Source organism: Erythranthe guttata, chromosome 12 (assembly GCF_056151865.1).
Source record: "Erythranthe guttata isolate IM_541 chromosome 12, IM_541, whole genome shotgun sequence".
Taxonomy (NCBI): Eukaryota; Viridiplantae; Streptophyta; class Magnoliopsida; order Lamiales; family Phrymaceae; genus Erythranthe; species Erythranthe guttata.
Window position 1 is genome coordinate 16,242,907 of NC_142544.1, and position 14,990 is coordinate 16,257,896.

Sequence of the window (14,990 nt, forward strand, 5' to 3'; positions counted from 1 at the left end):
TATTAGATTGTGGTGCATCATAAACTGAATTTTCGCACAAAACGAGTACAAATCAGAGAAAAAATCACGGAATCTAGAAGATTATGTTGAATTTGACATCGTAAGTGTGGTCGTGAAAATTCATAATTGATGGGATGGTTGTATTACCCAAACATAAGAGAGTTTTTCCGTAATTTGAAATTACCTCAGGGGGTGACAACTTATAATTTAATACGTTTTTACTGAATCGAAGGTTGAAAAGAAATATTATTTAAGCAATATTATTAATTTATCGAGAATACACTGAATTTGAAAAAAATATTTTCCTTAACCAAATAAACTTTAGAGGGCAGAATCATTAAAAGCACGACTACTAAACATTACACCAATTTTCTTAATGTCAGCAGAAATGGTTGATACAGGAATTTGTACTGAATAAAGCGCACATTGATGTGATTTATTACTGTGTGAAAAACACGATTTCAATATTTATTTCCCTGCTTTTGTTTCAATAATTCCCACTCAGCAAGCATTTGGCATCTTATGTGTTCGATTCAATTTACATTTTTACCATTGAAGAATTGGGCTTTAATATCTGAGTTATTGGGATTTATTTATGCACACAAAAAATGGCCGAAAAATTGTGGTAGGGCCCAATGTTCGAAATAAAATGGTACGGTAACATCCTTAATTTGTCACACATTCGATATTTAGTGTATTGTCTCTTTCAATAATTAGTGGTCCCTATTAAATTGGCTGGCATTGTTGTAGAGATCTTAATTTAGGGCATCTTGGCTATAACTTCTGTGCCCAAGAATTTATTTTGGGAGGAGGAAAATGATGAGGGATAATTAATAACTGTTCCTTTCGATACCGGTGGAAATGGGACGGACCGGATCGGAATTAGGACTAGCGAAATGACTTGTTTAGAATCGAAGATATCGGAAATCGAAATTTTAGAAATTGGAATTGAGAAACTTGTTTCAAAATCAAAATTGGCGGGATTCGGTAATTCACCTTAATACAAAATACATAATAAAATCGATATTGTAAGTGTTATTTTTTGGAATTAAAGAAAAAGTCATAAATCAGAACTTTCAAATTTTGAAACGAGGAATATTATTCCAAAATTGGAGTTTTTTGTGTGATTGGAATCGTCGGAATTCATAATTTCTTTACAGAATTCCGCCCCTCGGTATATGCGAATAAACTTTATAAAAAATATTTGAACTTGTAAATTTTATTTGTGATGCTGCTCAAATGTCGAAGGGATGAATCTGCATGTTAACCTACAAAATAATTTTGAAAAATACTAAGTAACACGCAGGGTTTGGTCCGACGATTGTCCTACAAGCTCAAGTCAGAAAATCGTTGCAATATAAGCAAAAAAGCTTAATTAATCACAAAATAGCACTCATCTTATTATGAGAAAGATATCACATATTTGTAGGTTCCGAAAGTGGTGGATTTCTTGTACAAATACGATGTTGAAGAGTTATATTATTCTTTCCAACGTAATTCGAATAATAACAATCACAATTCAAACGAGAGAGTTGTATACGGTAACCAATTAGTTTAGTTTATTGCGTTAACTATATTGAGATTCTTTTTACCGTAGTCCAACTCGAGTCTTGGAAGTTGCAAGACCTGATAGTTATAGCTCTATCGTGGGCTTTTCAGTGCACGCATGTGACTTGCACCGGTCGAGTCGGAGTCTGAATGAGAAAATAAATTCCAACAAATATACTATATTTTTTTTACTGTCGGAACTTAAATTTACTGTCGCGCAACCTAAATATATACATAGATACTTCCACATTTTAATTTTACCGTCTAACAAGAATTTATTGGTACTTATATAGTTTCGTTTTTCTTTTACGACCGATTATTGAAATGTGAATTTCAAATTCAAGAATTAATTGGTTTACCGAGCATAATAGTTTTGCTCGGTAAACAGTGCAAATTTTCTAAGTACTGAAATTTTGTTACAGTTCAGTATATATGGTCTTATCAATGAACATCCAAATGAAGAAAAAATAGCTAATAGTGGATTTCTACAACTTGGAAATAACTTGTATATATTGAAGTAAATACGCATTTTAAATAATAATTAATGCTCATATGAGGGCAAATGCGTCATTTGAGAATAAACAGGGTAATGAATGTAGCAGTAGAGGCTGAGAAAATGTGGAGCAGCAGAAATTAATAATAATGTTAACGAAGTTTAATGCATTAATTATTAGCTCTGTTTTTCAATTCGTATAATTAATATACCATTGAAATATTTTCGAAGAAATTAATTTGGTCAATGAATAGAAGTTTGGTGGTTCTCGCGTGACTTCACCGAGTTAGTGTATAGGGCGGGATGGGGCGGGTTTTGCAATCCTCGTCACCGCCACGTTCTAGAATCGTCTATCGGCATCCCGTTAAAATCTCCAAATTTTACGAATTGGGATCCTCGAACTCGTCTTGTAAAATATCGACCGATACCTGCCCGGAAAATTTCCATTTTTTTTATTATTTATTTTTATAATTAAAATACAATCTAGTTATAATATACAAACCCGTCCCCGTACCTGGTAAAATTTTGTTGTCAATCTTGATTCCCGCCCCATATTTTTTGGGACAGGTAACACCGGAGAATTTCGGATCGGATCGAATTGGGGCTGGGCAAGTTGCCATCCCTAAATGTACTCTCCTACTAAACTTTTCGTTGCTGACATAATATACAATAGGATAATAATAATAATTATTATTATTAGGGTAAATTACAAACACCCCCTGAGGTATGGTCAAATTACAAAAAAACCCCTCTTGTTTGGATAATTACATCTACCCCCTCAACTATGAGTTTTTCTTACACCTCCACCCTTATGGTGCCAAATTTAACATAATCATCTAGATTCCGTGAAATGTGCTCTAGTTTTGGTCATCTTGCTTCATAATGTAGAGTTTGAATGAGATAAAACGGATACAAAAATGATAATATTCCATATAATCTCAAAGATTTCACTAAATTTGAGGAGTTGAGGGGGTGGTTGTAATTATCCAAACAAGAGGGGTGTTTTTGTAATTTGACCATACCTCAGGGGTGTTTGTAATTTACCCTTCTTATTATTATTATTATTATTATTATTATTATTATTGTTGTTGTTGTTGTTGTTGTCGTCGTCGTCGTCGTTATTATCTAAAGTCTTAACTCTTTAAGTTGATTTATGATTTAGTTATAGGTTGCCCTATTCCTTTTTCCCCAAAGAAACCCACACCTACAAGGTTTAATGTGTAAACTTAACTCAAATTGAGCCCTAATTTTTGTGCCCTAATTCTTATTAATACCAACTTGGGCTAATTACGTTTAAAATACGTAAGTTGCATCGTCAATTATATAACTATGTTTAACAATTTTGATTAGTCGCTTCACTACTTAAGTAGATATGAAAGTGAATTTATTTTTAACAGGTATTATGTCTACATGTCAACCTTAAATAAGATTTATTTTATTTATATCGTTAAATTATTGTTTTATTTATTTATTTTATTTTGATATATTTGTCGCAGGAGGTTGATAACTGGCCTACTATTAAATGAAATTAAATTTATTTTGCTTTTTTTTTTATATTTATATTTTCATATAATTAAATGTGTGTAGTGGTAACTATTGAATGCCATTTGCAATATTTATTGATGGTTCATTACCAATCACTATCACGGAACAATGACAAGGCACGAGCTGTTCATGGAAAGTGCATACTCTCAAATGACAAAAATACCCCCAGTCTAAAACTTAGCCTCGTGAAGAAATCTTCACAATATTATTTTTTATGACCTAAAATTATAATTATCTTATTATTTAAGAATAAAGTTGCTACAAATAAATAGATAAAAATCAAATACTAAAATTAGATAACTCATATTTTTATTCATCTCTAAAAAAAGTTCATGACATTTACCACTGCATCGTCATAGTATGCCAAATGGTACGTCGTCGGATCATCGGTCGGAACCGACAGTTCACAATCCAAAAAATGTAGATCGCTTAACCGATCGACTCTTCGGATCAAGGTTCGTAACTTTTTTTTATCAAATGACAACAATACCCCTCAAGTAAAAAAATTAGAAATGTTTTACTATTATGAAAAAAGGCGGACAGTAAATTTGTGTAGTAAAAATACATGTGTAAGTTCATGACATTTACCAATGCATCGGCATAGTATGCAAAATGATACGTTGGATCATCGGTCGAAACCGACAGTTCACAATTCAAAAGATGTAGACCCTTAACCGATCGACTCTTCATAGCAAGGTTCGTAACTTTTTTATCAAATGACAAAAATACCCCTCAAGTAAAAAAATTAGAATTGTTTTACTATTGTGAAAAAAGGGGACAATAAATTTGTGTAGTAAAAATGTGTGAAGGTACTAGATACTGAATAATAACAAGGATTTAACAAAGGTAAGTTACAACCACCCCTTGAGGTAATGTCTATTAACAAAAAAACCCCTCATTTTTCCATAATCACATCTACTCCTACAACTTATAAATTTCTTACACTAAAACCCTTTTGTAAGAGGTAGATGTAAGACATTTACAAACTATTTGTAATTTGAACTTATTTTTGGTGTATGCAAATATTGGACAACAAATTCCATAAGCTCACATTATTAAATAGTACACTCATTATTTTTTGAGGTTTTTCACAATACATAAAATCCCCAGTCAACATATTTCATATATCATATAAATATATTTAGTTCAGTCCATTAATATTTTAGATAGCTAATAATATAATTTCACCATACCTCATTTAATAAATTCTACCACATAATTTATTTATTTATTATTTTTTTTGCAATAGTTTATTAGGATTTAGTGCATCCATCCAGGCAGCAGCATCCTATTTGCATTCTCTGTTGTTCCTGCTGCATTATTATTATTTGGTCCCTGCAGAGTGTTGTATCTGTCGAAAAAATTAATTATCCGAATAAAATCATGATTAATATTAATTTTTTATTTACCATGCAACCCAAAATATAATTAATTAAGAATAAAAAATGTGTATAAACAATTAATATATACCGAATTTGAGACGTGTTGTTTCTGTCAAGCGGCTCGAAGAACACCAGAGGCCGAGCAGGCCCGGCCCGGGATGCTAAGTTGTTTTCACCTAATTGTTGCATTGTTTCTTGCAATGGTACACTAGTACTTCCTTCAAGCTGCAACAATTACATAATAATTTATGTAAATAAATCGAGTTCGATTTCTGTTTTTCGTAATCAAGTTAATTAGTAGGTCCTTTTTTTCCGTGTTATTATTTATTTATTTATTTATTACCTTGCTTCTAAGAGCCATATTAACCTCCATTAGATCCTTTTCCTGCAAAAACAATGAATTCGTCAATAAGTTCGATCGCTACAATTTATTGTTCGAAAAAATAAATAATTAATTTAATTTCTCCACAATAATTAATTACATACCTTTTGTTGAAGACCAGAAAGTTGTTCAAACATATGTTGAGTCTGCAGCATTTAAGGATATAATAAATCATACAACCAAAACCCCAACAAACATATATATATATATATATATATATATATATATATATATATATATATATATATATATATATAGTAGAAGTTAGTAATTTAATTACCTGTATGAATCTAACTTTTTTCAAAGATGTATCTAAAGCACATTCAAGTTGATCAAGTTCCTTTGGCCCAAACTTACCCAAGTCTTCTCCTAAAAGATGCCTGATTAATTAATCAAAAAAAAATCTTTAATAAATATATTCTAGTTAATTCCAGTTATAATATAAATACTTGTTTTAGGAAATTAATTAGTGGGAATAATTTTCTTAATTATTTTGGTTAATTAATTACCTCTGAGATTCTTGTAGAACCTCAACTCTTGCTTTGAGCTTTAAATACTCCTGGTAATTACTCTGCTTAAAGAATTCCACACTAATCTTAATTAGTGTCTATATATACATATATATATATATATATATATATATATATATATATATATATACCTGTCCATTGTTGTGAGATTGCTGAGCATCAAGTGCAGCATGGCTGCTTCTGTGATATCTATCCAGTGTCCTGACCATGCTAAATTCAATAAAAGTATTTATATTGAGATTTTTTATCAAATGTTCGACATCAAATCGCAACGATCATTTCGAAAATATTCATCTACACGTCACAAAAAAAAACATATGGGATGCAATATATATGCTTATTAGTTGAGGGCATTGGAAAATAACTAACACGATAAAAGAAGCGATAATCGGTAACTTAATTGATGAATATTCGAAAATGTTGAAGAATTAATTAGTACGGCTTCATGTGTGCTATGATTGCAAATATATTCACTGCATGGAGTTTATAACAGTAATATTACTTTTCAGAATAACTTAAGCTATTGAACAGTACTCAATTAAACTAAAAGAAATTTCAAAAAAAAATCAATTCCTCAGTTTTCATCGATCTGGTCTTACCAATGCTAGCTCCGGAATATCATTTACGTGATATAGTGGACTACACTAATAATTTACGAAGAGTCGTAAAATTATAGTCAGAACCTAAACAAAACCCTAATTAAACAATAGTACTGTATGAACTAATACTTAGCAGATTATAAGTTTTATCTAAATTAGGTAGCCAAGACAACAAAGAAACATTATATATTTTTTATTTAATTTCATAATTAATTAATTCCTCAAATCATTCCAAAGAAAGAAATTATTCAAGTATATATATTTGCAGCCTTTTGAGCCAGAAAGCTAGATTGTATATATATAACAACTTTTTTTTTCTGCAATTAAATTAAATGTTTAAAGTTATAATCTTCTAGTGCTGAAAAAATAATCATTAGATTTAAATTCACATTTCATGCTGCAAACGACAAACGTACCTTTCGACGGTCTAATTCCGGTCGGGGTTAAAATCCAAAAAAATAAAAATAATAAGATTCAAGTTTTAAATTAAAGATTCCTCAAATTAAATCAAAATTATATTTCTACAATTTAATAAAAATGATTATAAATCATTTCTCAGTACCAGCACTTGAAATAAAAGTTAGTTCTGAGTTCTGACTCAGATCTCACCAATATTGTGCCAGAAAAAAAAAATATATTATAAAAAATAAAAAATAAATATAAAGAAAAAAAAAATCAGATCTTGTTAATTAATTAGCAGAAAATCCAAGCTATATATCTTAAAACTTTAACCTAAATAAAGAACACACAGTGAGTGAGAAAAAAACACACACAAAGACCTAATTAATATATATATATATATATATATATATATATATATATATATATATATACCTGGAGCTGCTGCAGAACTCGTAGAGCTTTCCTTTGTTGGAGAAGAGGATGAGTGCCACCTCAGCATCACAGAGAATAGAGAGTTCATAAGCTTTTTTAAGAAGCCCATTTCTTCTCTTTGCAAAAGTCACCTGTCTATTTATTTTATTCTCAATTCTCTTCAGTTCAACCTTCCCTCTACCCATTATATTATTTTATATTATATATATATTTTCAAGAATTTTACTGAACCCTGTTCTTGAAATCTACACATACACTTCTTTAAAGAAAAAACATAAAATTACTGAAAGAAGAAGAAAAAACAGATTTTTTTTTTATGCTCATATACACACAAACACACACACATTTATGGGGTTTTATTACTACACCGTCACTGTGTGTATGGTAATGGTGATATATAGTGGGGGCAGGTCTTAGGTTTCCTGATGTGTATGTAATGTAAGTTGTCCACTAATTTTGTTTCTTACACCCATACATATATATGATTCATATAGGGAGAATTACACTTTTAATTTGGTCCATCATTTTTGGCCCGATTCCACTTTTAGTACTCGTTTGCTCCAAAGTGAACAAAGTTTATCTCGAAGAGTTCAATTTTAAACACTTTCGATCTCCGTCGGTACATGTTTGTTAGCAAGTAACGGAAAACACTATTTTGAGCCCAAAATTGAAATTGAAATTTTTTAGGCTGAAAAATAGTTATAAATTTAAAATATACTACTTATAATTAAATTTTTAATAATATTAAGTATAATAATTCTCTTTTAGTTAAATTATTTTTTTAATATTAAAAATTTAATTATAAGTAGAACAATTAAAAATCATATTATATTCAAAATAATTTTTGTACTTAATTTTTTTTATTATTAAAAAAATAATTATAAGTAGTATAATTATAATAATATTGAGTATAATTAAAAATATTTTTTTAGTTAATATATTATTATTATTATTATTGTTATTATTATTATTATTATTATTATTATTATTATTATTATTATTATTTTATTTATTACTTGCTAACGGATATGTGATGGTGGGGATTAAAAGTGTTTAAAATTGAATTTTAGAAGTGAAATTTGTTCACTCTATAACAACGAGGACCCAAAGTAAAATCGGGTCAAACATAAGCGACAAAAAGCGTAATTCTCCCACTCATATATATGTATATATGTACGTATCCATGCGGTTTGTGGATGTTTACTAGGACTGCTTTTTGCCCTTTTTGTTTTTTGCTTTATTTAATTCGTTTATATAATTAATTCCAAATGTTTCCTTCTTACACAACATGAAAAATGGAAATATTATCTTTGTCACAATTAAGGAATCAACAATCCTCTTATAAATTATGTCCAAAAGAAAAACTCCTATATATATTTTTCATGTTATTTCTTATTAGAATTTAACAATCTTCGTGATATTTCTTGTCCTCGAGGAATATGTTACTTTTTCAATAGGGAAATTAGGTTATATAATTTAATGTATTTGTCGGTGTTAAGTTTTTCGGCCCAAATGAGTTGATGGGCCTCACGAAGCCTATTTTTTCATAATGCCCACCACCATGCAAAGCCCATATGAGAGTTTTTAAAAACAAAAAGCCCACTTAGTGTTGGGTACGTGGTAGGATCTGGAAACTGATCTCATCCGTTGGATCAAGGTTTTTTTTATCATGAAAACCCTCTCCTCTTAAATACTCTCTACTTCTGATCTATAGCTTCTCTCTCATTTGAAATCCTACCAACTCTGTCACACTTTTTTTTTTTTTTTTTCATGCTTAGGGACTCTGTCAATTGTGAGTCAAATATTGTCGTACATGGAAAAGTTTGTTCATCCGGTGGTACCTTCATCGGCGAGTATTGACTCAATTCCTATATATAAGGAAAGAACTGAGTGTGTGTGTGTGTGAGAGAGAGAGAGAGAGAGAGAGAGAGAGAGAGAGAGAGAGAGAGAGAGAGAGAGATTAGTAATAATGAATATTATTAAGTTGATTTGTTATTTAAACATGCTATAATACTTGAATGCAGTGGTGGATCTAGACAACATTTAAAGGGGGTGAATTTAATAGGAAAAAAATATATCCAAAGGGAGGTTATAATTTTGAAGATTTCGAGTGCAGCGCCCTCGAAATTTTTTTTTCGGGTTATTCACAAAATATTGCCAAAATAAGTATATATTTATAATTTTGAAGTAAAATTATATATTTAACTAGCTGTATTTTATATTGTAAAAACAAATAGAGAAAGAATATCTAAAATTACATAAATAAAAAGAGGGGGACAAAAACACATATTTATATAATAGTATGTCAAAAAGCAATAAAAAAAAGTACGAGTATTTTTTTCTGGGGGGCGGCTGCCCCCCTACCCCTTATTAAATCCGCCATTGCTTGAATTGAAACCCAATAATGAAGATAGTATTTTTACGTACCACATTATCAAGTTTTAAGGGACTACTTAAACCTCTTTTATGAGTCAGTCGTATATATAAGCTTTATTATATATATTGGAGCACTAATGAATAGGTTTACTACAAAGTGTATACATGATTTGACCCAACCATTGCCATTGGTACCCTGCAAATTAAATTTTGGTTGAGCCAAAACTCGATTTTCCCATTAAGTATATGTTGTCTATTAATTGTTACTAATGAAAAAATAAAATTAATAATAATAATTAAAAAATAAAAATAAAATAAAAGTCAAGATTATTAGAAAATATGAAAGAGGCCGAATTTAAACCCCGAAATTATCACTTAAACTTCATTGGAGTAGCTTCCTAATAATTGTACTAATTAACTAGCCAGCTAGCAACTATACATAATGGGATCGCTCTTCATAAATTGAAAAAAAAAATAAAAAAAATTGAATGTCTATCATCCAATATTGAGAAATAAATAGCACACTCACATCCATAATTTGGGTTTTATCTATCCTACACCCGGTGAAGGTTACACCGGGTGATTTTTTACCGTTGATCTACACATACCAATGTGGATGTGTGTGTGTTTGTGTGTATATGAATGGTAAGGATCTACCCGGTGTATTTCACCCGGTGTAGGATCTCAAAAGCCCATAATTTGTTACTCTATCTGTTCCACAATAACTGTTTCTTTTTAAAATTATTTTTGTTCCATATTATCTGTCACTTTACATTTCATATACTGCATTAATTGTGTAATTATCAATTTTACCCTTATTAACTATCTTCAACACTCTCTCACATTAATTATTGGCAAGGGCATTTTAGTATAAAAACATATATATTTTTCTAAGAATTAAGCAACATTTATTGAGATCCTTAATCCTTGTGCGTAAGCTAAAAACGACAATTATAAAGGAACGGAGGGAGTAATTTATAAATATTTTTCTCAATAACTGAATTGATGGTAGTTTTACGGAGCCGATTGATTTAATAACTTAATACGGACCAAAGAATTGCCCGATTATCGACTCGATCCTACCGATCGACTTTGGTAAATACCGAAAAGTATTATCGCCCTGAAAGTGTTTTATCAGTATTTCTTACAAATAGAAATTGAGGGTCTATTTTAATAAAATAATTAATTGTTGGAGAATTTTCATTTGGGCCTCCTTAAATATCACGATATGTATGTAAGATGATTCAAGTATATATACAGGATAGTAATTGAGCCCACACGATATAGTTTATTGAACCCCATATGCAAAGATTAATAATAATATTTTTTTTTTGCTTCTAGCTTAAATAAAAAACGGTAAAAAGACATTTCAACTATGTGGCGCACACACAGAAACGGCGATATGGGAAAATGGGAAAATGGACACGGGGAAACAACATGTCTGAAAAATGAAGATACGGGAATTTGGGGAAACGGGAAAACGGACACGGGGAAACAACATGCCTGAAAAGTGAAGATACGGGAACTTGGGGGAAACATGTAAATATTAAAAGTATAGTGGCGTATTAATAAAAATATATAATATTTTATTTTTATATAATTCCTTATAAATATATTCAAAATAAATGTTATTACCGACTATCAATTTGCAATTGATCATTTAAATCATGTAAATAATTAGGGAAACTAAAAAAAAGATTTGGAAATTCGTTGTTCAAACATATTTCTAACTTTTTAAAAATTGCAAAATGACCCATAAGGTGTCCGACAGGTGTCATCAAGTATCAGACACAAAAACATGTTCGAAACGCGAATACGTTGAGAAGTTGAAGTTTTCAAACTTAATTTTAACCGTACTACATTTAGCATTTCGTGCCTATTAATTAATTCGGTCTAATTAATTGAAAACAAAGATATCGAATATAAAGTTTGCAAGATGCAAACTTTATATGTTGTTATGTTGTAATTAATCCTAATGATATAGTTAATTAACAATTAACTAACCCTAATGTTAGCAGCTGCATAAGAGGTACACCTCTCCATGCGTATAGTACAACTTCATATGCATGGGGCCAAGATTGGGAGACAGATTTGGATGTATGATAAACACTTGTTGTCCCACATTATTCGAACATACATGCATGGTCCAGTTTTAAAACTTGACACCTCATCTGGGAACAAAACATTAAAAATCTTGATAAATAATTAAGTCCTGTTTGGGGGAATATCTTCTAATTTTCAATTTTTCCCTGGTTCAAAAATTCTGATATATAAAAAAATCAAATTGACAAGAAATATGAGTGCATGCACTTAGCTTATCTTTGAGTAGTGTGAAAAGGGTACAAGATATAAGAAATAGGGTTACAGATGGGGACTCTGTGCATGGGAAAGCAATGGCTACTTTAATTGCACGGTGCATAGGGAAAGAAAGCAACCAAACATGGCATATGTATCCAAACAAGATTTAATTTTGGATATGGATCTATATATCGATGATCATGAAAATAAGTCATTTTTAGCTAGAGTCCAAATTACATTGTTCGTCTATCATTGGTGCGGTAGTGATTGAAATCGGATCAGAATTAACACTTTTCGGAAAATATATATATAAAAAAATCAGAAGTGAAAAAATAATTCAAATTATGTTGCAAAAAAAGTATTGGAAAATCGAAAACTGAAATTTGGAATTTTAGAAGTATGAATGACGGCGACGGAATTCAAGAAAAATTATCGACCTATTATACAAAATACCTAAATATATTATTATCATATTTTTGAAAATTAATATTAGATCGAAAATTGGAATATCGTATACAATCCTAGAAAAAAAGAAAATGGAAATTTCAGAATTTGGAATGGGTTTTCTTTTTTCAAAATCAGGAATTAAAATCGTGATCGGAATCAATGGAAATTGTGATTGATCATCCGAACCGGTCACGGATTCTGATCCAAAAATTTCGATTGTAGTAGAACAAGTTCTTTCATTCCAATTTTCAGATTTTTCAAAATTTTGGAATGTTTATAACTAGAATTAGTTTTTCACTTTAAAATAAAACCAGAGTGTATTAATTTCGATCCGATTCGTATGTTTTCTACCGCTGGTGATAATGATTTGATATTGTAGAATATATAATAATTTAATTTATCCAGCTATGATGATAAGAGGAAGTGGTTCGTGTGCATTTGCTGACTTAGGCAAATTGTTGTTCCCCTAGCTAGGGTTTGGTGGCTCCACATATCTCATAGTTAATTGAAGTGTAGCACATGTCATGTAGTGCTATATGGTTGCAACATTTTATCCTCATTTCGAAATTAAACTCGAAATTTTAACTTTATTGGTAAGTTAGATATATTTACATTATTACATACTCTAATCGAGTCGAATTACAGACGTATTATATAGGTACATGCACTGAGTAAACTCACATTCTCATATAATAGTTTACAAATTATACGAGATACGTAAATTAATCGCTAGACTACGTGTTCATTTTCTCCAGCCGCTAGGTCGTCTGTTACGGGACCAATTACAGACACATTAACAGTATCTAGCGTTTGTCCAAAAGAACATGTGGCGCAAACCCCGACCGGTTGACCAAGCCCGCAAAGCCATGCCCATTCACCACGTCTTAGGATTCAGGCCACACACGGGTTGGACCATAATTTTCTAGATATTTAGAAATATTATTAATATATTAACTAATTATTAATGTAGAAATGCATACTAATCAAAATTTATTGCCCATTATTTTATTGTACTCAAAATTTTATTGAGTAGATTAAATTTCAAAGTCGACGAGAGATGTGAATCACAGTAGATTAACTATACACGACGTGATCTCAATCCAGAAAATACTAATCAAAATATTTGAACTCGTGTTAAATAGACTAGTCTTTGCGGATCGGAGGCATAAATCGCGACTTTCACCGTATACAGAGTACAGACCACCGAATTTATACTTGAAAGCGCACTTGGACAACAAAGCGACAAAGCTTTGGATCAATCACTTTATATACACAGATGATTGTGACCATGTGTGCCTCTACAATTTCATATATTTATTTCATAGAATTTAATTCCTCAATTAGATAATTAGTCAAATACTAATGACAGTTTATATTATCTTAATTGCTAATGGTCATTAATAAACACTCGTGCTTGTACAAATTGAATTATTTTTTTTAATACCCCACCCAATGCATGTCATGTGTTACATTACTTTATATAAAAATATATAGATATAATATCCTGAATCCTGGTAATAAAATATTGATCAGGAGAATGAGAAGGAAAAAAAAAAAAAAGAAAAAAAAAAGGCAATATAAACGAATTTAATTTATTGATTCAACTTGCATTCCACAAATGGCAAATGTCAATTATTGATCTCTTATATTATTTATTTATGTTATCCACAAGCAATTTGAGTCTAAAAGGGAAATAGATTCATGGTACAAAGTGATTCCACCACCATTAGAAAAGTTTAAATATAATCCCACCAATTAATATTTAAACATTTCGGATTAATTAATAATGAAGATGAAGAGCATCAAAAGGAAAAAACGTGTTCCGTTCTAGCCCCCACATTCTTGCGTCTGAAGCACGAATTTGTATGCTAAAAAAATAATTAAGGGAGATTTTATATTTGTATACCCGTAAATTTGTTATACGAAAGAGAATGCTAATGCGCCGAAAAAGACATAAGTCTTGGTCGGAGTTTTTTCGCACTAAAATCTTTTTGTAATACAGTATTTTCATGATTTTTGGTCAGTCCGCTATGCTCCTAAGTACGACCCGCCATTGTATTGAGTGTACTGTGTACGTATATTGTATGATAATAATTTTATTTTAGTAATGATAAAATAATACAAAAATATTAAATGTGATTAAACTGTTTTGATCTTTTGAATTAAAACTAATTAGATGTATTTAGTATTTAACCCAAGAGAATTCTACACTTTTTTTTTAAATAAAATGGGCAAGTATATTCTTGTAACTTAATTCACATATATGAAGAAAGAGGAAACAATGATACAAATAAAAAAGAAGTACGAAAATTTGTGTGTGTATATATATATATATATATATATATATATATATATATATATATATATATATATATATATATATATATATATATATATATATATATATATATATATATATATATATATATATATATATATATATATATGTATATATATATATAATCTTGTTGTACTCCTTAATTGAACAAAATTTCTATGGGAGTATTGTGTTTCATAAAGGAATTTTTGGTCAAGTTTATGCTTGAAATGCATCGG

General features: G+C 30.0%; 1 protein-coding gene across 2 annotated transcripts; it reads right to left on the reverse strand.

Moving 5' to 3' along the window:
• Window positions 1–4,566: 4,566 nt before the first annotated feature.
• Window positions 4,567–7,762, reverse strand: SEP4 (K-box region and MADS-box transcription factor family protein). 2 transcript variants are annotated; one of them, XM_088826063.1, is made up of 8 exons: window positions 7,314–7,762; window positions 6,012–6,090; window positions 5,860–5,924; window positions 5,631–5,730; window positions 5,455–5,496; window positions 5,312–5,353; window positions 5,057–5,193; window positions 4,567–4,937 (listed from the first exon to the last, which is right to left on the reverse strand). In XM_088826063.1, exons 1-8 carry the CDS (start codon window positions 7,496–7,498, stop codon window positions 4,847–4,849), a joined length of 741 nt encoding a protein of 246 aa, XP_088682189.1. In that variant the 5' UTR covers window positions 7,499–7,762; the 3' UTR covers window positions 4,567–4,846. The 2 variants fall into 2 exon arrangements, with proteins under 2 accessions (XP_088682189.1, XP_088682190.1); XM_088826064.1 differs by having other exon boundaries at window positions 4,577–4,937; window positions 5,860–5,921; window positions 7,314–7,757.
• Between the last annotated feature and the right edge of the window lie 7,228 nt (window positions 7,763–14,990).